Below are 24,180 nucleotides of genomic sequence, written 5' to 3'. Positions count from 1 at the left end.
CCTCACTATTTTAATGCTACAGTGCACCAAGCCCTCAATACTGCAGTAACTCAATGTCCCAGTACCTCAATACCTCAGGGTCTCAATATAGCAGTAGCTCCAGACCTCAGTATCTCAATTCACATAATGTAGGGGCTGGAAGGGACCTCCAAAGATCATCCAGTCCAACCCCTCTGCAGAGCGAGATCACCTAGAGCAGATCACACAGGAACACATCCAGGCAGATCTTGAATATCTCCAGAGAGGGAGACTCCACAACCTCCCTGGGCAGCCTGTGCCACTCTACTGTCACACTCACAGTGAAAAATTTGCCCCTTATGTTTACATGAAACTTCCTATGCTTCAACTTCCATCCATTGCCCCTTGTGCTGTCACTGGGCATCACCCAGCAGAGCCTGGCTCCAGCCTCCTGGCACTCACCCTTTACGTCTTTATAAACATTAACCAAGTCACCTCTCAGTCTCCTCTTACCCAAGCTGAAGAGTCCCAGCTCCCTCAGCCTCTCCTTGTTCTCACTGTCTTGGTATCCCCAGACCTCAGTATCTCAATTTCTCAGTAACCTGATATCTCGAGTCCTCAGGATGGTGGTTTCTGTCTGGCTGACAGCCAAGCCCCAAGCAGCCACTCACAAGACTTCCCCACCCCTCCACCCCTCCGGGGGAATAAGGAGAATTGGGAGGAAAAGCAGCAGACGCCTGTGGGTTGAGATAAAAAGAGTTTAATCTAACAGTACTTCACATCTGCCAGGCCCTGTCTCCCCACCTGTGATGTTGCCACTTCACCACCACAAGCTTAAAGCACCCTTCCTTGCCCCAGCCAACAGCCACGATGGCACTAAGTTATCAAATGCCCACTGGCTGGGTCAGCTGCCTGTCTTCCAGCTTCTTGTGAAGGGGAAAAAAAACCCCAAACAACCAAAACAACACAAAATAAAACAAACCAAGCCAACTAAAATCTTAATCCTAGCCAAACCCTGGCCACTCAGTATCTCCAGATCTCAGGATCTCAATTCTTCAGTATCTCAATGCCCCAGCACCTGCATATCTAGTACCTTAACACCTCACTACCTCCATACCTTAGTATCTCTACACCTCAGTATCTCTGTATCAGTTCCTCAGTATCTCAACACCTCAGTATATCCATGCCTCTGAGCTCAGTGGTATATCCATCCTTTCGAATCTCCACATCTCAGTATCTCAAGCCCTCAGCTCCTCAGTATTTCAGTGTCCCGGTACCCAAATATCTCAGCAGTTCAGTGTCCCCAGACCTCAGTATCTCAACACCTCAATACACCCACGCTCCAGCATCCCCACACCTCGGTTCCCCAGTATGCCAGTACCTCAGCACCACAGTATCTCGGTACTTTGGGATCTCAGCACCTCCACATCTCACTACCTCAATATTTCACCCCCTCAGCACCTCCACAGCTCAGTCTCTCCCCTCGGGGGTGCTCATGGTGTCTGCATACAGTTGATGGACCTGCTTTTGGGATACCATCTCCGAGGAAAAACAGCTCCGTCCTGGTCAAAACCAAAGCTGCATCACGGAGGGGCTGTGCCCAAGCCCGGGGTCTCCTCCGGGGCTGCGCTGCTTCCCCGGTGCCCGCCCTGCCAGCCCCTGTGCCCCTGCTCGCTCCAGTTTCTCAAACTCTCCACCCTCTCCGGGGCTGTCTCGGTGTGTGCCCATCGCCTCCCGGTGTCCCCGCTCTCTCCGCGCACTCAGTAAGAGCGGCTTGTCCATCCCCGCCTCCGGCCGCCGGGCCGAAGGCGACCGGACCGTGGGACGAGACTGTGGGACCGAGCTCGGCGTGGGGGCGGAACCGGACTACAGCTCCCGGTAGGCAGCGGGGCGGGGCCCCTTTGTCTGCCCGGACCCGGTGCGCTCCCTCGGCCATCGGCGGGGCTGGGCGAGCAGCGTCCCGCGGAGCGCCCGGTGAGAGCGGAGACGCGGGGAGGTGTGGGGGCGACACCGAGGCCGCCCGGGGATGGAGGGCACCGGGGCAGGAGGAGATGTGGCACCGGGATGGGGACACAGAGCGGGTGGGCACCGCCGGGAAGGCGAGGCACGGGGAGAAGCGGAGGGCACCGAGAGGAGAAGCAGCGAAATAGGCGAGGGCTGCTGGGATAGGCGGGGGGAACGTGTCACTGCGGGGGAACACCGGGAGCGGGGGCACGGTGGGAGACAGCGGGGCAGAGACGCGGATGGGAACACCGGGGCTGAGTATGCCAGGCCCCCACCGCTCCGCCGCTCCCCTTCCCCGTGTCCCGGGGGCTGCGGAAGGCGCCGGTGTCTGGGGGACCCCTCTCAGGACCGAGCACTCCCAGACCCCTCCGACCCCGACCTCCCCCCCCAAAAAAAAAGAGCCCTGGCTTCATCGATCCCAGTAGCTGGGCTGATTCTGGGGGCTCAAGGTGCAGGGTGCCATTTCCAGACACCCCCCGGAGCCCAGGGATGGGTGCGGGGATGCCATGGACAAAGGCATGGCCACAGGGCGCATGGCCACAGGAGTGCCACAGGCACAGTGATGGCTGCAGGATGCCAGAGGTGGTCTTCCCACAGCGACAGGTTGGAGAGAGTTAAGGAATTCGTGGTTGCAGAGTGTGAGCTCTTGCCCAAGCTCACCCAAAATTCCTTGGCCAGGGGGCACTCAGGAGCAGGATGGAGCCCAAGGAGAGATCCCATCCCCAAAAGCAAGTCACCCAAACCTCAGCACTCTGTTTCCGAGCACCCTCCACACCCGTTCCTGTGCCCTCCTAGCTGCTGGCAGGGGTTCCTGGGCACAACCCTGTCCAGCTAAGGAGGCTGTCCTGGGAGCATGCAAGACAGGAAAACGAGGAGAAGTGCATCCTTCCTCCATCTCCACTTCCTAGCATGGCTCCCTGGACACCAGCAGCCCTCTTCTGCACCATTTTTGCTCTGACTCTGTCTCTCAGAGTTTCTTCATCACTCTGATGCTGTGTTTCACTCCTGCCCCAGCCACTATAGCTGCCAGGCTGGAAGAAGTGGCTGGGGTGGTGATTTGGGTGATAATGTGGTGCCCTGGCATCCATCCTGTACCTTCCTGCACCATGCTGCCCATGCAGCATCCTACTCAGCCTTGTTGAGGAGCTTTCTGGAGCAGATGTGGGGTGACTGAAATCTGGGGAAGGGATGGAGAGGCCAGAATTGGCGCAGCCAGGCTACACTGGAGTGTGAAGCCTAGAAGTTGGCATCATTTGGGGCACCCAAATGCCAACAGGTGCTTCCCACTTCAAGGACAGGCTGGAAGGAGACATTCTCATCCCTTGGGCAGGTTCTTCTGGAGGAAGTCTCTGGACCCCTGAGGATGGAGCAGGAGGAGAAGCCATCTAGGAAGAATCTGCTGGACATGAGGTTCTGTGGGATGCCTGGCACCCATGGCACAGGTGAGGTTGCCAGAAGCAGGGACCTGGTTGACCTGGCTCTGAAGGTACTTTGCAGCCCATCCCCTCCAGCCAGGCCTTGGGGCCTCCAGGAGCCCAGGATGTCCCACAGGCATTGGGGTGGGGAGTGCTGTGGCCAGCAGTGGGCACTGCAGTGATTTTGGTTGCGTGAGGGTCCTTGTTGGGAGGGACAGGCAGCTGCTGCAGTTAGTGGGTGCACATCTGTGCCTTCGGCCTCTGCTTCACCCCTGTAGTGCCCACAGGGGAGGGTTCATGCCCCCATGCCCAGCACAGGCAGTGTGGTGCCTGCGGTGGCACAGCTTGCATTTGCCAGTGTGATGCCAGGCCACCTGTGCTGCCCAGGAACCCCAGAGCAGCTTTGTCTCCCTCAGGAAAGGGCTGGGATGGCATCAAGTGTGAGATCGTGGTGAAAATGGAGCCGGAGGATGAGTCCTGTGCTGGGTGTCCCCAGGGCCTGGGGACTGAGCCTGCCACCATTTCCAGCATCTCCAGGGCTGGTGAGTGACCGCAGGGATGGGGCTGGGAGCTTGGAGAGACCTGGCACTCCCCCAGAATGTAGTTCCTGCTCCACGCAGGCTGATCTGAGCGGTTTGGGTTGGAAGAGACCTGTGGGATCATTGAGTCTCACCATGAACCCAGCACTGCCAGGGCACCACATCTCCACGGCTTTGAAACAGGGACTCCACCACTGCCCTGGGTAGCCTCACAACTACCTGACAACAACTGCCTGGTGTTGCCTTGACAGCTCTTGAGGAGGCAAAATTGTTCCTCACATCCAACCTAAACTTCCTCTGGGGCAACTGGGAATGAGAGGCCCAAAGCTGAAACCTGGCGAGATCTCTCTGTAGATCTTCCCCAAGCTGGACACACAGACTGTGCCTTTGCCTTCACAGACATCAAAGTGGAGCCCATGGTGAAAAGCGAGGATGAGGCATTTGGTGCTCACTGCCCCAGCTCCCAGCAGGAGGATGTGTCTCGGCAGCCCACTGCCTGTGAGTGGGGCTGGGACACAGCTGGGGGGACCAAATGTTTTGCAGGCTGTGGGTGCAGGAGAGGTGGGTGCTAGCTGCCAATATCTGCAACTGCTCTGGCCCTGCTAGTGCCCACCATAGCAGCACACTCTCTGCGTGCAGGTGGTTCCAATCCTGAGGTCATTGTGAAGGTGGAACCAGAGGAAGAGGTATCAGACATCGAGTGTCCCCGAGGATCGGGTGTCCCAGGAGGTGCCAGCCACTGCAGTGGAGCAGGTGAAAACTGTAGTGGGTCTGGGGTGAAGTGAGTGCTCCAGATCACTGGGTGCAGAGTGAGGAAAGGCTCCTTGCTTGGACATGGGGTGGGTTAGAGCAGGTCAGCCCAGAGTGTGGGATCCTGCCCCATGTACCTGAAATGGCCCAGACATGGATTGCAGAGGTGATAGGCTCAGGCAAAATGTTCCCATGGTTCCCTGTGGAACACCAGAGGTGGTGGGTCAGGAAGGCAGTGGCCACTGGAGGGCTTGGGATGGGTGTTTGGAAGCCGATGGAAGCAGAAAGCTTCACCCACAGCTGGTACATGGGACAGGTGCGGGAATGGCTCCCAAACGGAGGTGAATGTCTCAGTGCTGCCCTCTGCTGGGAATAGGGCAGCTGGCGGTGAGATGCTGTCTGTGGGACTTTTGGGAGACAGGTGGAGAAGGAAACCACTTTCCTTAACTGGAAGTGAACTTAGCGTGGGACCTTTGGTGTTTATCACTGAGGGCACTGAGCCAGGATACCTGGTGCTGCCAGAATGGGCCAACTCTCTGTAGCCACCTCCTTCTATGACCAAGTCTTTCTCTGGTCAATGCTTTCTGTGACCAACACTTTCTATCACCAACTTTTTCTGTGACCAGTTCCTGATGGCTAACTCTTTTCATGGTCTACTCTTTGTAGCCAAATCTTCACTGGCCAATTCTTCTTTGGGGCCAGCTCTTGTTAGTGGATAACTCTCCACTAGACAATTCTTTTCTGTGGACAACTCAACATGGCAGCAACTCTACCTGGGTATCTTATGGACAGTGGAGGGGGAACCAGCCATGAGCTTGTTGCTGCTATGCTTGTAGTAGACATTGCCTTATGGGGAGGAGGAGGAGTGCAGTTACAAACTGTGCATTTTGGAGCTTGTATCTGGTTTTGGTGGTAAAAGCCCTGTTGAATATTTCTGTGCCATAGCTCAGAACCACTAGTTGGCTCAAGGAAATGGAGTTGAATGGTTTACTGCTGGTTTGTTGGGGGCTTTTTATTTTTAACATTTTGAAGCATAAAATGGTCTTGGATGGTCCAGCTCAGCATTCTGGGTTGGCCATGATGGCTTGCTCCAGACCTGTGGTACAGAGCCAGAGATCTGGGAGAGAGGGGAGCTGTATGGAGGGGAGTGGCTGTGAGGGTCTCCAGGCAGGTGCTAGGGCCACAGCAATTAATGGCACGACTCCCATGGCTCTCTTGGCAGATGGTGACAGCAAGCAGTGGCCCAAGGAGGAACCAGAGGAGGAAGAGGTGACCCTGCCCTCAGCAGAGCTGGTGAAGAGCCAAGGGGCTGTGTCCTCTGTGGAACCTCTCAGCCCCCAACCCCGCATCAGCCAGTGGACAGTGTGGCAGGTGCAGGGCACTATGGCTGAGCTCCAGCACAGCCCGGCAGCACCTGAGTCCCAGGCACTCTGTCTGGAGAAGGTGATGGTTCCGGTGGCACCAATGGGCAGCACTGGGCAGAACGCCCTATCTGCCTGTGGGAAGGGCACCGCCATGGTCAGAGGCAGCACTGAGCCATCACAGTGTCCCCGTGGCCATGCTGCCGAGCGTCCCTTTGTCTGCAGCGAGTGCGGGAAGAGCTTCCAGCACCGGGGGAACCTTGTCACCCACTTGCGGGTGCACACCGGGGAGAAGCCCTTTGCCTGCAGCGAGTGTGGCAAAAGCTTCAGCCAGAAGGGTGACTTAATGCGGCACCAGCGCATCCATACTGGTGAGAAGCCCTTTGAGTGCACTGTCTGTGGCAAGAGCTTCTGCTCCAAGCAGACCTCCATCCTGCACCAGCGCATCCACACTGGCGAGAAGCCCTTCTCCTGCACAGAGTGTGGCAAGAGCTTCAACCGCAAGGCTAACTTCACTACCCACCAGAAGATCCACCGCGGCGAACGGCCCTTCATCTGCGCCGAGTGCGGCAAGGGCTTCTGCGCCAAGAAGACCTTCATCCTCCACCAGAAGATCCACATTGGTGACAGACCCTTTGGCTGCTCGGAGTGCGGCAAGAGCTTCAGCCGCAACGGTGACCTGACGCGGCACCAGCGCATCCACACCGGCGAGCGGCCCTTTGCCTGCGGCGACTGTGGCAAGTGCTTCAGCCACAATGGTGAGCTGATCAAGCACCAGCGCATCCACACCGGCGAGAAGCCCTTTGGCTGCACCGAATGTGGCAAGAGCTTTAACCGCAAAGGTACCCTCATCACCCACCAGCGCATCCACACCGGTGAGCGGCCCTTTGCCTGCCCCGAGTGTGGTAAGACCTTCAACCTGAAGACCACGCTGATGAAGCACAAGCGTATCCACACCGGCGAGCGTCCCTTCACCTGCCTCGAGTGTGGCAAGAGCTTCAAGTACAAGGGCAACCTCCGGACCCACCACCTCACCCACACGGTGAAGCGGGTCTATCCCTGCACCGAGTGCGGCAAGGTCTTCAGCCACAAGAAGGAGCTGACGGTGCACCATGGCGTGCACACCAAGGAGAGGATCCTCTCCTGTTACCATGACAAAGAGTCCTTCCCTCCCTTCCTTCCTATGCACCCACTCCTTGTGTCCTGTGCCCAGCTCCCAGTGCAGTTGGATGCCTTGGCCAAGTAGGAGGGTTGTTGGCACTGATGTGACCCAGCAGCATGTCTCTTTGGCTGGAGTGGTGAGAGGAGGAACCAGATGATTGGTGGAGATTTGGACCTGCTACAGGGCTGCTGGTAGATTGGAGCTGGTGGTTCTCGTGGGTGCTGTGGTGGGTCCTCAAGGATGCTGTGAGCTTGCAGCAGTACCAGAGGAGCTACTCTGCTCTGGTGTCAGGCTAGCATTGGTGCTCTGGCCTCATGCTGCCATCATTCACACCCCTAGGTCATGGTGGGGCTTCATCATAATCCCTCCACAAGAGTCATTGTGAGTCCATGTGAAGACTGTTGTCACTTTGCACCAGGCTATTCCCATGCTCCAGACTGTCCCCTTTTTGGGTTTTCTGTCCCCTCACTGCAGTTTCTTTTCCTTGTCACCATAGCCCATTCACTCCTCAACCCCCTGCAACTCTCCAGTTGCCCCTTGTCTCGTGCAAAGAGACTCCAAAGAGATGCTTCTGAGGCCAGGAGCTGTCATTTCTCCTTGTCCCCACATGAATTTTGGCAATGTCAGGGAGGTGACAGGCCCTGGGTGACACTGAGGATCCCTAGCCACCTCTCTGAGTCAAGGTAATGCTCATCATGTTCTTGCCTCAGTTTCCTCACCTGTAAAATGGGGTGAACCAACTGTTCTATCTCCCCTCCAGAATGAATGAGGGTGTGGTAACCTCTTCTTTGCCATCCAGAGCTCTGAGGGACTACAAGGGCTGGACCATGGGGGCCATTACCCCTGAGGACCAAGGAGGGCTTAGAGGATGTGTCAGCATCAAGCATCCCTCCACAAGCCCTGGGATGCAGTGAGTGAGGCCATGTGTATTTATAGATCTCTTCCGGCTTCTTTTCTAAGGTAGAAAGTAATAAAAAGATAAGAAATAAAAGGTTAAGAAAATCCTTTTCTGCTATGCTTTGTTTCTGGTCACCTTGGCTCATCACCCCTCACTGTGGGAGATGCAGGTTTCAGGTGGGAGCTGTGGGACCCTTGGCCCCCCTTAATGGGGATTCTGTGCTTCCACTTCACTCTGGCACCCAGGCTGGTACCCAGCATGACAGCTAAGCCCCTCAGCCATTCACTTCCCAGCCCACTTCCAGCCCTGGGGGGAACTGGAGCAGTAAAAATGCAGGGGGGCATCAGCATCCTTGTAGTGAGTGGTATGGGAGTGGGGCACCCACATCCTTCAACAGAGGAGAGGATATGGGGGGCACCTGCATCCTTGTGAATGAGGACATTGGGAGTACCCAGCTCGCTAATGCTATTAAGGGGTCAATCACTGCTCCACTTAGTGATGCATAAATTTCCTAGGACATGTATTCACTCAAGTTGTAGCTGGGCCTTGGGCTGGCCCAGTGCCCCTTCAAGACTTCCCAGGCTGAATTTGTTTCTGTCATTGCCTCATCTCAGGTGCAGGACCTTGACCTTGGCCTTGCTGATCATCATGAGGCTAGCATGGGCCCACCTTTCCAGCCCATCCAGATCCCTCTGGATGCCATCCCTTCACTCCAGTGTGTAAAGTGCACCACACGGCTTGCTGTCATCAGCAGGCTTGTGAAGGGTGCCTCGATCTCATTGTCCACGTTACTGACGAAGCTGTTGAACAGCACTGGTCCCACTACTGACCCGAGGGACTGCACTGAATGCAGGTCTCCATTTGGACATGAAGCCATTGATCTCAACCCTTTAAGCGCAACCACGCACTGAACTCCTCATCCAGCCGAGGCTCCGCAGCGCAGCCTCTGCCCCGAGCAGCTCCGTCCGCGTGGAGGCAGCGATCAGCGCCAGCAAGGATGGCGCAGGCAGAGCTGCAGCCTTTAGTCTCCGGGGAGTGCAGCCCGTTCTGGCTCGGGGAGGTCGGCAGGATGGGCCCCCTGCTTCGTGCATACGTGGGTACGATCGCTTGGCGTGGCACAGCGGCTGGCTCCGAGCTGCTCCTGCATGCGGCCGCTCCGTGCGTGCCCATCCCTGCCACATGCCCCCGCCAGGCACCGCTCCGGCACGGCCAGAGCCCTCCGTAATGCCTGGCGGCCCTCCAGCAGGTCCGGTGCGCACAGGGCCGGAGGCGATCGGCCGTAAACAGCCGAGAGGCGCCATCGGCACCCGGCTGGCTGCTGGCGGTGCCGGGAGGCGCTGCAGAGGCAGCGCTCAGGGTCCCTGCTGGCGCCCGCGGGCGCAGAGAGCGCCCCAGAGCGCCGCCTGTGGCCGGCCAATGGCGTGGGCGCTGCAGGTCCCGTGTCGGGGAGGGCGGTGCCGAGCGGGGCGGAGCCAGCGGCGCTGGGCGGAGCTGTGTCCGGCGCTGGCGGCGCACAGCCGGGAGGGGCGTGGCTGGGGCCGGCAGCGGCTGCGTGGGGGCGGGAGGGAGGCCTGAGCGCGGAGCGTCCCCTGCGGTGCGGAGTGTCCGTTAAGGGCCCGCGTAAGGCACCGCGCAGGGCTGGGTGGCGAGAGCAGTGCCCGGGGGGGCTCGATGCCTCCAGGAGGGGAGCAGGGAAAGCGCGGTGATGATCGGGGTTTACCGGAACGACTAAGGATCTCTACCGGTGGGGAGCTAGGAGCTCCGGAGAGAAGCAAGGACCCCCCTGCCACGGCCTCTCCGTCCGGCATGGCAGAGCAGGCGCAGGTAGGAGCTGCGCCCTGGCTGATAGAGGACCGGCCGGCCTAGTCCTCCTCGCCCCGGGACATCGCCCCTCTGACGCGTCGCTGGGGTGGGTCTTGCTGTGTTCACTCAGTAGCCGCCGTCGTGGCTCGCTCTGACTTCCTCGTTCCCTCATGACACTACTCCCTGTCCCAGTATCTCTAACTCCAGCCCCTCCACAATGTTGCTTTAGCCCGCTCCCCTCTTCTGTTGCCCCTCGCCAGCCCTCTGCTCTGCTCCGCCTGTTTACGTTGTCCGTCTGTGACATTGGCTATGTACTGTGGCCAACTGCTACATCTAATTCCCCCTCTGCTCTGCCGTAGTCAGATCACATCTGGAGTTGTGATGGTTTGGGGGTTACCCCGCCCCCCCACACTTTTGAATTTGCCCCAGCTAACTCAGACGGACCCTGGGAATATAGATGAAGCAATTTATTTACAGCTAGCAGAATTTACAAGCAGCTATTTACAATATATACAGTTATATGCAATTATATACAGAAATATACAAAGGATAAACAATACAAAAGCACAACTTCCCTCCCAGAAACCTGAGTCCCCAGGAGGGGCTCTCAAACCACCCCAACACCTCCCCCCGGCCCTCTCAACCTTACCCCAGTTCTCAGGAAGAAAAGAGGTGTAGCCAAGAGGTTAGGGAGCAAGGTTAGTAGGAGCAGGGTTAATGAGATGTGACCAGGTCTAAGGCAAAAGCAAGAGAGAGAAACAAAATGGAGAAAAAGTCTTTCTTCTTCCCAGAGTTCTCAGCGTGACTGTGAGAGAAGTAGACACAATTGTTTTTCATTTCACTGCCCGTTATCTAGTTCTTCTACCAAAACATTCCAGCTTGCTTCAAACTAGCACAATCCACCCCTGTCTACTTCGCTCAGAGTATCGCTGAGAATTATCCAATCTAATCTAAACCAATATTTACACTAAAACAATATATACAAGTTCAGTTCACACTTCAATCAGATGTAGGTGATTCAAAAGCTCAGAACAGGGACTCCCAGGTGACATTGGGTTCGTGCTCACATACTGTAGATTCTATCGTAGATTCTCTCAGTGTTGGGCGCCGATGTTACCTAGAACAGAAAACTCCTAACAGCTTGAATTTAAACTCTCTCAGCTAAGGTTAAATTTCTCTGTGGAATACACTGGATTTCACCATTCTCCTGCATTACCCAGTAGGTATGACCAGGACCTTCAGCAGAAACCACCCCTCGGACAGGTTTCCCTTCGCCTGAAGGAGAAAATACCCAAACAGTTTTCCCTAACAGATTCTTCTCACGTACAACAGGAACTTTATCACCGTCTACTGTTTGGACCAAGTCTGATTGTGCAGGTCCTGCTCTGTTTACTGAACCTCTACTATTTACCAACCAGGTAGCTTGTGCTAAATGTTTGTCCCAGTTTTTCAGAGTTCCACCCCCCATGGCTTTTAGGGTGGTTTTCAGCAAACCATTGTAGCGTTCAATCTTCCCTGAAGCTGGTGCATAGTAGGGTATGTGATAGATCCATTCAATACCATGCTCTTTGGCCCAGTTTTTCACAAGATTGTTCTTGAAATGAGTACCATTGTCTGACTCGATTCTCTCTGGAGTTCCATGTCTCCACAAGATTTGTCTCTCCAAACCAACAATGGTGTTACGTGCAGTAGCATGTGGAACTGGATAGGTTTCCAACCATCCAGTGCTGGCTTCTACCATCGTCAGCACATACTGCTTACCAGAACGAGATCGAGGTAAAGTGATGTAGTCAATCTGCCAGGCTTCACCATACTTGTACTTTGACCATCTATCACCATACCATAAGGGCTTGATTCGCTTAGCCTGCTTAATAGCAGCACAAATGTCACAGTCATAGATGACTTGGGTGATAGCGTCCATGGACAAGTCAATTGACCTATCACGAGCCCATCGGTATGTTCCATCTCTGCCTTGATGTCCAGATGAGTCATGGGCCCACCGAGCTAAGAACAGCTCACCTCGGTGTTTCCAATCAAGGTCAATGTCAAGATCAGAGTTGGTATCAACTTGAGCAATCTTAGCAGCTTGGTCTGCCTTCTGGTTGTGTTGATGCTCCTCATTGGCTCTGCTCTTAGGCATGTGTGCGTCTACGTGCCGCACCTTCACTGGAGTTTTCTCCAGCCGTGCATCAATGTCCTGCCATAGATCAGCACACCAAATAGGCTTTCCTTTCCTCTGCCAACCATTCTTCTTCCAGTCCTTTAGCCAACCCCATAGAGCATTGGCTACCATCCACGAATCGGTGTAGAGGTAAAGGATAGGCCAATTCTCACGTTCAGCCACATCAAGAGCAAGTTGAACAGCTTTTACCTCAGCGAACTGACTGGATTCTCCTTCTCCATCTTTCGTTTCGGTAACTCTCCTGGTTGGACTCCAAACCGCTGACTTCCATCTTCGCTTGTTCCCAACAAGACGACAGGAACCATCTGTGAACAAAGCATAGTTCTTTTCCTGATCAGAGAGATCACCATAGGGAGGCGCTTCCTCAGCACGAGTTATTTTCTCCTCTGGAGGTTTGGAACAGTCTGTGCCTTCCGGCCAGTTGGTGATCACCTCCACCAGACCAGGTCGGTCAAGATTACCCATTCGTGCTCGTTGGGTTATCAAAGCCATCCATTTAGACCAGGTTGCATCTGTGGCATGATGTGGTGATGAACCTTTGCCCTTGAACATCCAGTTAAGAACTGGCAGTCTAGGAGCTAAAAGCAATTGTGACTCAGTTCCAATCACTTCAGAAGCTGCTTTCACTCCTTCATAGGCTGCTAGAATCTCTTTCTCAGTTGCAGTGTAATTTGTCTCTGAACCTCTGTAACAACGTCCCCAGAAACCAAGTGGACGACCACGTGTCTCATTTGGAGCTCTCTGCCAAAGACTCCAAGTTGGACCATTGTCACTGGCAGCCGTGTACAGAATGTTCTTAATGTCCGGACCAGATCTCACAGGTCCTAAGCCCACTGCATGGACTACTTCTCGCTTGATCTGATCAAAGGCTGCTTGTTGTTCAGGTCCCCACTCGAAATTGTTTCTCTTACGAGTCACATCATGCAGAGGTTTGACAATCTGACTGAAACCAGGAATGTGTAGTCTCCAAAATCCCACCACACCAAGAAAAGAAAGTGTGTCCTTCTTACTGGTGGGAACTGCCATGGTAGAGACTTTGTTAATCACATCCTGAGGAATGTAACGGCGACCATCCTGCCACCGCACTCCCAGAAACTGAATTTCTCTGGCAGGTCCTTTGACCTTGTCTCTCTTAATGGCAAAACCTGCTTGCAACAGAATGTCAATGATTTTGTTACCTTTCTCGAAGACTTCCTTAGCAGTTTGGCCCCACACAATGATGTCGTCGATGTACTGGATGTGCTCTGGAGCTTTACCTTTCTCCAGTGCATTGTGGATGACTGAGTGACAGATGGTTGAGCTGTGTTTCCACCCCTGAGGCAAACGATTGAACTGGTACTGGATTCCTCTCCAGGTGAATGCAAACTGAGGCCTGCACTCCTTTGCTATGGGAATAGAGAAGAAAGCATTAGCAATGTCATGGTGGCTCTGGGGTAGAGTGCTTGCCTGCCGTGCAAAAGGTCCCAAGTTCGATTCCTGTCTAGACTCTGTGGCGTTGTTTTGGTTATCCTTATCATTGTTTACGTTAGTGGCAGGAACACTGGCTGTGTTCCCAGAACCTATAGAGGAGGGTGGAGAGGCTGGCATGGGGGAAGCCGATAACTGTGTTCCCTTGTTTTGCTGTGAAAGAGACTGCTTCTGAGACACAGAATTTTTCCTAGCTCTTACAGAAACTGGTTTTGAATTTTTCACAAATAATGCCAAAATTAATATGAAATTTAAAACTACAAGAGCCAGTATAATGCCCAGCAACCATGCCATGCTCTGTTTCGAGTAGCAATCCTTGCAGGGATTTGGCATTTCAGTTTGGGGCTGGATGACCCTCATGAGAGCAGTAGATAAAGCAGACTCTCGATTGATTGTAACATTATTGACAAAAACTCTTGTAATATCACTAGTAATATTCTCAGTGACACTAAGACCAGCATAACCAAGAATAAAATCACCCCAGCTCCAGAACATGTTTGAAAGCTTAACTTTAGCCTTCTTAAAAACTACATGAAGCAAGAAATAACCAATTTGATCTTTGATCCAGTTGTACACAAAAAACCAGAAAACAGGCCACACAGCAATCCCCACCAAGTACAATAGCTGCTTGATTAGCTTCATCTTAATTCCCAGAGCTAATTTCCACTCACTGAAATCTCTAGCCCCACGTTGGGAAAGCCAATTAAAAAATGTGATGGTTTGGGGGTTACCCCGCCCCCCCACACTTTTGAATTTGCCCCAGCTAACTCAGACGGACCCTGGGAATATAGATGAAGCAATTTATTTACAGCTAGCAGAATTTACAAGCAGCTATTTACAATATATATACAGTTATATGCAATTATATACAGAAATATACAAAGGATAAACAATACAAAAGCACAACTTCCCTCCCAGAAACCTGAGTCCCCAGGAGGGGCTCTCAAACCACCCCAACACCTCCCCCCGGCCCTCTCAACCTTACCCCAGTTCTCAGGAAGAAAAGAGGTGTAGCCAAGAGGTTAGGGAGCAAGGTTAGTAGGAGCAGGGTTAATGAGATGTGACCAGGTCTAAGGCAAAAGCAAGAGAGAGAAACAAAATGGAGAAAAAGTCTTTCTTCTTCCCAGAGTTCTCAGCGTGACTGTGAGAGAAGTAGACACAATTGTTTTTCATTTCACTGCCCGTTATCTAGTTCTTCTACCAAAACATTCCAGCTTGCTTCAAACTAGCACAGGAGTCCTGTGTGTAGTTCTGGATTCCCCAGGTCAAGAGAGATTGGGATCTACTGTAGAGAGTCCAGTGGAGACTGGGAAGCTGCCAAGAGCCCTGCATCTTTCCAGTCTTAAGCGTTCCTTAATTCCATTGCCTTATTCCACCCTCTTTGGTCCTACCCACTCCATGCCGGGGTAACCAGGGGCTGGCCTCAGAATAGCGCCCAGCTGCAGGCAGCATCTCACTGTGATGTCACTCTGAACATCCAGAATTGCTCCCCCTGAGGATGCTTGGCCTCCTGTGCCGCTGTTGATGGTCTAAATCTCACCCTTTTGGAATTCTTCTCATAGCTGGATATAGAACCTGGATTATAAATCCCATTTAAGCCCCTTCTTCCCCATGGCTGAGGCTCTCCCTGTGGGTGACAGAGGCTGCAATTGCTGTGTGGCAGGTCCCAGTGACCTTCGAGGACGTGGCTGTCTACCTGAGCCGTGCCGAGTGGGAGGCCATCACCGAGGAGCAGCAGGAGCTCTACCGCAGCGTCATGCTGGACGTCTATGAGCTCCTGACATCCCTGGGTAAAGACAGGATCGACTCCTGGTCCTGGGTGCCAGCTGGGGGGATGTGGCGGAGGCTGAGGATGGGATTCCACCATGTTTGACTTCATCAGAACCTCGTAGTGGTGTGGAAGGCCCATCAGCTTGTTTTGACCAATGGCTGCAGGGTTAGGATAATGGCTCCCAGTTCTAGGGGATGTTAGTGCTGGGAAAATGAAATATTTGAATCATGGAATTGGAGAATTGGTTAGGTTGGAAGAGACCTTTGGGATGATGGAGTCCAACCATTAACCCAGCAGTGTCACAAAACCATGTCCTTCAGTACCACAGCTTGGCAGCTACTCCAGAAATGGCTACTGCGCCACTGCCCTTGGAAGCCCATTCCTGGGCACACGCTAGCTCATCTGCAGCTGCTGTCACCAACTCGTTCCCAGTTTCCAGCAGATGCACACGTTTTGTCTTTTCCCCCACAGGCATTCAAGCAGAGCCCATGATGAGAATCAAGGACAAGGTGCTTGGTGGTCACCACCCCAGCTCCTCACGCGAGGATGTGTCCCAGCAGCCCACTGCCTGTGAGTGGGGCTGAGGAGATCAGACACTTTACAGGATGCTGATGCAGGAAGGGTGGGTGCTGGGTGCCAACGCTTGTAGCTTCTCTGGCACTGCCTGTGGCCACCACAGCACCACGCTCTCTGTGTGCAGGTGATGCTATTCCTGAAGTAATTGTGAAGGTGGTACCAGAAGAATTGTCAAACATTGGATGTCCCAAAGGATCAGGTGACCCAGAAGGTCCCAGCCACAGTGTTAAAGCAGGTGAGCACTTGAGGAACAAAGAGAGGCAAGTGTCCCAGTTTGCTGGGCTCAGAGTGAGGGAAGGTTCCTTGCAGGAAGTGTAGCAAGTTGGAGCAGGTCCACCAGACCCAGTGCTGCCAGCTCTCTGTAGCTAGCTCTTGATGGTCAGCTCCCATCTTCTGGGAGGGAGCAGGGCTTTGGGGAGGGGGTAGACACAGCCATGAGGGTCTCTAGACATTCTCTGGAAGCACAGCTAAGTGCACAGTTCCCTTCTCTTGGCAGATGATGAGCAGAGGCACAAGGAGGAGGTGACGGAAGCAGTGGCAGAGCTGGTGGAGAATCAGAGAACATTGTTGTCAGGGGATTCCCTCAGCCACCAACCCCATCAGCCTGAGCCCCTGGGTCTCTGCGTGGAGAAGGTGACAGCTCCAGTGTCCAGCGGTGGGCAGATGACAATCTATGCCTGCACAAAGGGAATCACCATGGTCAAACAACTGACACCTCCCAGTGACCACATGGACAAAGGTCCCTTTGCCTGCAGCGAGTGTGGGAAGCACTTCCCCCTGAAGAGCAAACTGGTACGGCACTCTAACACCCACACCAGTGAGAAGCCCTTTGCCTGCCCAGAGTGTGGCAAGAGCTTCCGCCAGAAAAGCAGCTTGGTCTCCCACCAGCGCATCCACAGCGGCGAGAAGCCCTTTGTATGCACAGAGTGCGGCAAGAGGTTCAACCATAAAGGCAGCCTGGTGTCCCACCAGCGCATCCACACTGGTGAGGAGCCCTTTGCCTGTACCGAGTGTGGCAAAAGGTACAACCACAAAAGCAACCTGATCTCCCACCAGCGCATCCACACCGGTGAGAAACCTTTTGCCTGCACTGAGTGTGGCAAGAGGTTCAAACACAAACTCAGCCTGGTCACTCACCAGCACATCCACACTGGCAAAGAGCTTTTCACCTGTGCCGAGTGCAGCAAGTCATTCATGTACAAAAGCACCCTGGCCTTACACCAGCGCATCCACACTGGGGAAAAGCCTTTTGCCTGCACCGAGTGTGGCAAGTGCTTCAACCACAAAGGTAGCCTGGTCTCTCACCATCGCATCCACACTGGTGAGAAGCCCTTTGCCTGCACTGAGTGTGGCAAGTGCTTCAACCACAAAGGCACCTTGGTCTCTCACCAGCGCATCCACGATGGTGGGAAGCCCTTTCCCTGTACCAAGTGTGATAAGAGCTTCAACCATAAAGGCAGCCTTGTCTCCCATCAGTGCATCCACATGGGCAAGGAGCCCTTTGCTTGCACTGAGTGTGGCAAGAGGTTCAACCAGAAAAGCAACTTGGTCACCCACCAGCGCATCCACACTGGGGAAAAGCCCTTTGCCTGTACTGAGTGTGGCAAGAGCTTCAACCACAAAATCAGCCTGGTCAACCATCAGCACATCCACACTGGCGAGAAGCCCTTTGCCTGCAATGAGTGTGGCAAGAGCTTCAATCACAAAGTCAGCCTGGTCTACCACCTGCGTGTCCACACTGGTGAGAAGCCTTTTGCCTGCACTGAGTGTGGCAAGAGCTTCAATGACAAACGCACCCTGGTCAAACACCAGCGGATCCACACCAGTGAGAAGACCTTTACCTGCTCTGAGTGTGGCAAGAGCTTCAAGCACAAAGTCAGCCTAGTGTCCCACCAGAACATCCACAGCGGCAAGAAGCCCTTTACATGTACTGAATGTGGCAAGAGCTTCTACCACAAAGTCAGCCTCATCTCCCACCAGCGCATCCACAATGGTGAAAAGCCCTTTGCCTGCACTGAGTGTGGCAAGAGCTTCTACCACAAAGTCAGCCTGGTCAACCACCAGCGCATGCACACTGGCGAAGAACCTTTTGCCTGCCCTGAGTGTAAAAAGAGCTTCTACCACAAAAGTAGCCTCCTATATCACCAGCGCATCCACACTGGAGAGAAGCCCTACACCTGCTCAGACTGTGGCAAGAGCTTCATGCGAAAATTCCAACTTGTCAACCATCATTGCACCCACATCAGTCAGTGAGACTCTGCCTGGGGATGCAGTGTTCTGTTGCCGGTGGAGCACCTGGGAAAAATGACTCTGTTCACCAGTATGGTTAGATGGTCATAGTCTCTTTTATTTCCGTGATGCAGAGACTTATATGCTTTTTAGCAAGAGGCGTGCTCCACTAAGATTGGTTACATATAGAGGGTACAGGGTTACATGTGAAGCATGGATAGGGTAATATACCATAACAATCTGAGGGTCAGCCTCTGGGGCTGGCTAACTCTGCCCACATGCAGCCTACACTCCACCCCCTGCAGCTGCATGTGGGGGGTGCTATCCAGCGCCTGGTATCTTAGCTCCCAAGATGGACTCAAGGACGCAGGTTGCTCATGTTTATCATTTCATGTCCTGTTGGCAAGAAATTCTCCAACATTCTGTCTCTCCTGTGTCAGAGTATGGAGAAAGATTCCCCACACAGTGTAGGATAGTTTTTTCTCACATGTGCTGTTTTCTTTGGTTAGTATGTAAGCTTAAGCATAAATAAGTCTTAAAGGCGAGAGAGTGGCACTGGTGGAGGGAGTTTGAAAGACCCCAGACTATGTGCACAGGTGCAGGTGTCCAAACACTTTGATGCGTCCTGTACCATGAACCAGTAATGAGTGGGAGAAATAATTGTCTTAGGTAAGCGTGACTTCGTAAAAGCTTGTGCATAAAGAACCGTGAAAAGTGTGCCTGATGGCCATGGGACCTCCAGGCGTGATGCCTCCCTGTGCCTTATTCAGCACTAAATGAAAAGAAATGCTGCTGCTTGTTTAAGATGTTTCTTCGTTCTGGGGTCGTTGTAATCCCAGCCTTTGTGCCATCTGCTGCAGCTCAGCCACCTTCTGCAGGAGATCCACCACCTGAGCACAGCTCTGTCAGGCAGGTTCCCCACCTGTCCCTGCGCAGGGGAAAGGCGCTTCTTGCAGCCGAGGCTCTGCAGCGCAGCCTCTGCCCCGAGCAGCTCCGTCCGCGTGGAGGCAGCGATCAGCGCCAGCAAGGATGGCGCAGACCCCGCAGGCAGAGCTGCAGCCTTTAGTCTCCGGGGAGTGCAACCCGTTCTGGCTCGGGGAGGTCGGCAGGATGGGCCCCCTGCTTCGTGCATACGTGGGTACGATCGCTTGGCGTGGCACAGCGGCTGGCTCCGAGCTGCTCCTGCATGCGGCCGCTCCGTGCGTGCCCATCCCTGCCACATGCCCCCGCCAGGCACCGCTCCGGCACGGCCAGAGCCCTCCGTAATGCCTGGCGGCCCTCCAGCAGGTCCGGTGTGCACAGGGCCGGAGGCGATCGGCCGTAAATAGCCGAGAGGCGCCATCGGCACCCGGCTGGCTGCTGGCGGTGCCGGGAGGCGCTGCAGAGGCAGCGCTCAGGGTCCCTGCTGGCGCCCGCGGGCGCAGAGAGCGCCCCAGAGCGCCGCCTGTGGCCGGCCAATGGCGTGGGCGCTGCAGGTCCCGTGTCGGGGAGGGCGGTGCCGAGCGGGGCGGAGCCAGCGGCGCTGGGCGGAGCTGTGTCCGGCGCTGGCGGCGCACAGCCGGGAGGGGCGTGGCTGGGGCCGGCAGCGGCTGCGTGGGGGCGGGAGGGAGGCCTGAGCGCGGAGCGTCCCCTGCGGTGCGGAGTGTCCGCTGAGGGCCCGCGTAAGGCACCGCGCAGGGCTGGGTGGCGAGAGCAGTGCCCGGGGGGGACCGATGCCCGCTGGAGTGGGAGCAGGGCGAGCGCGAGTGAGGGCTGCAGTACTGCAGCAGTGAGCTCTCGGCGGGCAGCGAGGATCTCCGGAAGGAATCGGGGCGCTCCGGGCCGCGAGCTGGATGGTACCAGGGATCCCCCGCCTGGGTCTCCCCATCCGCTATGGCAGGACTAACTGAGGTAGGAGCCGGCCGCCGGCCGCTGGCTGACAGTGGCCCTGCGTGGCGCAGGCGCTCTCGCCACCGGGTGTGTGGATGTGCCCCTCCGGTCCCACCGCCGCCTTTCTGAGGCTGTTCCTGCTGTGTGCTCTCGGTAGCCGCCACCATGGCTCCCGCTGCCCTCCTCGTTCCCCTACCAAGGTGGTCCCCTTGCTGGTATTTGTGTGCCCGGCTCCTCCGCAGTATTGCTGTCGCCCACTCCACTCTGGTGTTGCCCCATGCCAGCCCTCTGCTCCGTTCCCCTTGTGACGCTGTCCGCTCCATGACACTGGCTCTGAGCTGTGCCTAATTGCTCCTTGCAGCTCCCTCTCCACTGTGCCGTATCCAGACCGCATCTAGAGCCCTGCCTCCAGTTGTGTGGCCCTCAGTACAAAAGACATTGGGCACTACTGTAGAGAGCCCAGTGGGGACTGGGAAGCTGCTGAGAGGTCTGCTTCCTTCCAGTCGGAAGTGTTCTTTAATTGCATTGCTCCTACCCTCTCCGGTGTGGGGTCACCAGGGTCTGGCCTCAGAATAGCGCCCAGCTGCGGGCAGCATCTCACTGTGATGTCACTGAACATCCAGACTTGCTCCCCCTGGGGGTGCTTGGCCTCCTGTGCTGCTGTTGATGGTCTAAATCTCACCCTGTTGGACCTCTCCTCACAGCTGGATACGGAACCTAGATAACAAATCCCCTGCAAGCCTCTTCTCCCCCGTGGCTGAGGTTCTTAGCATGGGTGACAGAGGCTGCAATTGCTGTGTGGCAGGTCCCAGTGACCTTCGAGGACGTGGCTGTCTACCTGAGCCGTGCCGAGTGGGAGGCCATCACCGAGGAGCAGCAGGAGCTCTACCGCAGCGTTATGCTGGACGTCTATGAGCTCCTGACATCCCTGGGTAAAGACAGGATTGACTCCTGGTCCTGGGTGCCAGCTGGGGGGATGTGGCGGAGGTTGAGGTATGCAGACTGTGCCTTTCCCCCCACAGGCATCCAAGCAGAGCCCATGGTGAGAAGTGAGGGTGAAGCGTTTGGTAGACAGCAGCCTGGCTTCCAGGAGGAGAAGGTGTCCCAGCAGCCCACTGACAGTGAGTGAGGCCGGGGTGGGGCACAACGGTTTGCAGGCTGCTGGTGCAGGAGGGTGTGTGCTGGCTGCCCGTGTCCATGGCTGCTTGGGCCCTGCTGCTGCCTGCTGTAACCCTGTGCTGTCTGCATGCAGGTGATGCTGTTCCTGATGTCACTGTGAGGGTGGAAACTGAAAAGGTGTTGTCCGTTGTGCATCCACAAGAATCTGGTTACCCAGCAGGTCCTGGCTGCAGTGATGAAGCAGGTTAGTATCTGAGAGACAGTAGGTGGTGAGCGTCCCAGGTTGCTGGGCTTGGAGCAAAGGAAGGCTCCTCACTGGACACATCGGAAGCTGGAGCAGGTCACCCAACCCAGAGCTACCAGCTCTCTGTGGCCAGCCCTTGATGGTCATATCTCATCTGTGAGGAAGCAGGGTTGTGGTGAGGGGATGGGCACAGCTTCAGGGGGTTTCTGTGCTGGCTTTGGAGCCACAAATCTATGGACACAATTCCCATTTTATTGGCAGATGACAAGTGGAGGCCCAAGGAAGAGGTGCCAGCTCCGGTGGCAGAGGAGGAGGAGAGCCAGAGGATGTTGTCCTCAGAGGATTCCCACAGTCGACAGCTCACAGATCTTTGCCCGGAGAAGGTGACAGCTCCATCATCCAGTGGTGGGCAGATTTCTCCCTCTGTCGGCAGTATGGGCACGGGCACAGCCACAGTCTTTGTCACTCAGCAGACGCATGCCAATGATCATGTGGGCCAAGGTTCGTTTGCCTGCAGTGAGTGTGGGAAGAGCTTCACTGCAAAGAGCAAACTGGTTCAGCACCAGCGTATGCATACTGGAGAGAGGCCCTTTGCCTGCAACGACTGTGGCAAGAGGTTCCACCACAAAAGCGGCCTGGTCTGCCACCAGCGCATCCACACTGGTGAGAAGCCCTTTGCCTGTCCTGAATGTGGCAAGTCCTTCAGACAGAAATTTAACCTAGTAAGACACCAGCACATCCACACTGGTGAGAAGCCCTTTGCCTGTCCTGAATGTGGCAAGTCCTTCAACCAGAAATTTAAACTAGTAAGCCACCAGCACCTCCACACTGGTGAGAAACCCTTTGCCTGTACTGAATGCAGCAAGTCATTCATTTACAAAAGCGGCTTGGCCTGTCATCAGGTTATCCACACCAGCAAGAATCCCTTTGACTGCAGTGAGTGTGGCAAAAGCTTCAACAAAAAAATCAGCCTTATCACCCACCAGCACACACACACGGGTAAGATGCCCTTTGCCTGCGTGGAGTGTGGCAAGACATTTAACCTGAAAGGGAACTTGGTCAAACACCATTGCATTCACAGTGGTGAGAAGCCCTTTGCTTGCACTGAGTGTGGCAAGAGCTTCAAGCACAAAATCAGCCTGGTCACCCACCAGCGCATTCACAGTGGTGAGAAGCCCTTTGCCTGTACTGAGTGTGGCAAGAGCTTCAGGCACAAAATCACCCTGGTCAACCACCAGCGCATCCACACTGGTGAGAAACCCTTTGCCTGTACTGAGTGTGGCAAAAGATACAACCAGAAAGGCTACCTGATCCATCACCAACGCATCCACACCGGTGAGAAGCCCTTTACCTGCACTGAGTGTGGCAAAAGATTTAACCACAAAGGAAGCCTTGTCAACCACCAGCGCATTCACAGTGGTGAGAAGCCCTTTGCCTGTAGCGAGTGTGGCAAATGCTTCAGCCAGAAAGTCTACTTGGTCAGCCACCAGCGCATCCACACCGGTGAGAAGCCCTTTGCCTGCCCAGAGTGTGGCAAGAGATTCATCTACAAAAGCAGTCTGTTCTCCCACCGGCGCCTCCACACTGGTGGGAAGCCCTTTGCTTATGCTGAGCCTGGCAAGAGCTTCAGTGACAAACGCAGCCTGGTGGCCCACCAGCACAACCGCCCCAGAAAGAAGCCCTACACCTGCTAGAGCATGGCAAGAGCTTCGCGTGAAAATTGCAACTTGTCAGCCATCGTCACACCCACATCAGTGAGACTCTGCCTGCCCCGAGTGTGTCAAGAGTTTCATCCCGAACCAAACAACTCACCCAAGTAGTGGATTGGTTCTACCCTTGCCCTGAGCTCAGCAAAGTCTTCTCCCACCAGGAGTGATTGTGCACTGCAGCATGCATGCCAAGGAGAGGATACTCTCCTGCTGCCATGCTGGAGAATCCTCCCAATCCTCCCTGTGCGTCCTGCTAGGAGCACAGAACAATGTTGCTGTGCAACACCTGCTGAGCAGAGCAGAGGCTACCCGGGGATGCAGTGTCCTGTGTCTCCTGTGTCAGAGTATGGAGAAAGATTCCCCACACAGTGTAGGATAGATTTTTCTCACGTGTGCTGTTTTCTTTGGTTAGTATGTAAGCTTAAGCATAAATAAGTCTTAAAGGCGAGAGAGTGGCACTGGTGGAGGGAGTTTGAAAGACCCCAGACTATGTGCACAGGTGCAGGTGTCCAAACACTTTGATGAGTCCTGTACCATGAACCTGTAATGAGTGGGAGAAATAATTGTCTTAGGTAAGCGTGACTTCGTAAAAGCTTGTGCATAAAGAACCGTGAAAAGTGTGCCTGATGGCCATGGGACCTCCAGGCGTGATGCCTCCCTGTGCCTTATTCAGCACTAAATGAAAAGAAATGCTGCTGCTCGTTTAAGATGTTTCTTCGTTCTGGGGTCGTTGTAATCCCAGCCTTTGTGCCATCTGCTGCAGCTCAGCCACCTTCTGCAGGAGATCCACCACCTGAGCACAGCTCCGTCAGGCAGGTTCCCCACCTGTCCCTGCGCAGGGGAAAGGCGCTTCTTGCAGCCGAGGCTCTGCAGCGCAGCCTCTGCCCCCAGCAGCTCCGTCCGCGTGGAGGCAGCGATCAGCGCCAGCAAGGATGGCGCAGGCAGAGCTGCAGCCTTTAGTCTCCGGGGAGTGCAACCCGTTCTGGCTCGGGGAGGTCGGCAGGATGGGCCCCCTGCTTCGTGCATACGTGGGTACGATCGCTTGGCGTGGCACAGCGACTGGCTCCGAGCTGCTCCTGCATGCGGCCGCTCCGTGCGTGCCCATTCGTGGCATATGCCCCCGC

The 24,180-nt window shown here is 54.9% G+C and overlaps 2 protein-coding genes across 2 annotated transcripts; both read left to right on the top strand.

The window, feature by feature from the left end:
- The first annotated feature begins 1,856 nt into the window (after positions 1 to 1,856).
- On the top strand, positions 1,857 to 18,906 carry LOC135185519 (zinc finger protein 850-like). The gene is made up of 12 exons (XM_064162275.1): positions 1,857 to 1,932; positions 3,293 to 3,404; positions 3,794 to 3,919; positions 4,316 to 4,414; positions 4,523 to 4,669; positions 5,889 to 7,269; positions 7,950 to 7,965; positions 9,012 to 9,639; positions 15,180 to 15,329; positions 15,782 to 15,880; positions 16,011 to 16,121; positions 16,383 to 18,906. Exons 2-12 carry the CDS (start codon positions 3,326 to 3,328, stop codon positions 18,137 to 18,139), a joined length of 4,593 nt encoding a protein of 1,530 aa, XP_064018345.1. The 5' UTR covers positions 1,857 to 1,932; positions 3,293 to 3,325; the 3' UTR covers positions 18,140 to 18,906.
- Positions 18,907 to 19,689: 783 nt separating this feature from the next.
- Positions 19,690 to 23,763, top strand: LOC135185607 (gastrula zinc finger protein XlCGF26.1-like). The gene is made up of 5 exons (XM_064162462.1): positions 19,690 to 20,005; positions 20,790 to 20,916; positions 21,007 to 21,105; positions 21,237 to 21,347; positions 21,609 to 23,763. Exons 1-5 carry the CDS (start codon positions 19,988 to 19,990, stop codon positions 23,039 to 23,041), a joined length of 1,788 nt encoding a protein of 595 aa, XP_064018532.1. The 5' UTR covers positions 19,690 to 19,987; the 3' UTR covers positions 23,042 to 23,763.
- Positions 23,764 to 24,180: the final 417 nt, after the last annotated feature.

Source organism: Pogoniulus pusillus, chromosome 23 (assembly GCF_015220805.1).
Source record: "Pogoniulus pusillus isolate bPogPus1 chromosome 23, bPogPus1.pri, whole genome shotgun sequence".
Lineage (NCBI taxonomy): Eukaryota > Metazoa > Chordata > Aves > Piciformes > Lybiidae > Pogoniulus > Pogoniulus pusillus.
The sequence above is the reverse complement of the archived record's forward strand: the minus strand, read 5'-3'. Positions and strand labels throughout refer to the sequence as shown.

Coding starts and splice junctions, on each gene's coding strand:
- LOC135185519 (XM_064162275.1), top strand. CDS start 3,326: ATGGAGCAGGAGGAGAAGCCATCTAGGAAGAATCTGCTGGACATGAGG. Junction 3,920..4,315: donor TTCCAGCATCTCCAGGGCTG/GTGAGTGACCGC, acceptor TTGCCTTCACAG/ACATCAAAGTGGAGCCCATG. Junction 4,670..5,888: donor CAGCCACTGCAGTGGAGCAG/GTGAAAACTGTA, acceptor CTCTCTTGGCAG/ATGGTGACAGCAAGCAGTGG.
- LOC135185607 (XM_064162462.1), top strand. Junction 21,106..21,236: donor GTCCCAGCAGCCCACTGACA/GTGAGTGAGGCC, acceptor GTCTGCATGCAG/GTGATGCTGTTCCTGATGTC. Junction 21,348..21,608: donor TGGCTGCAGTGATGAAGCAG/GTTAGTATCTGA, acceptor TTTTATTGGCAG/ATGACAAGTGGAGGCCCAAG.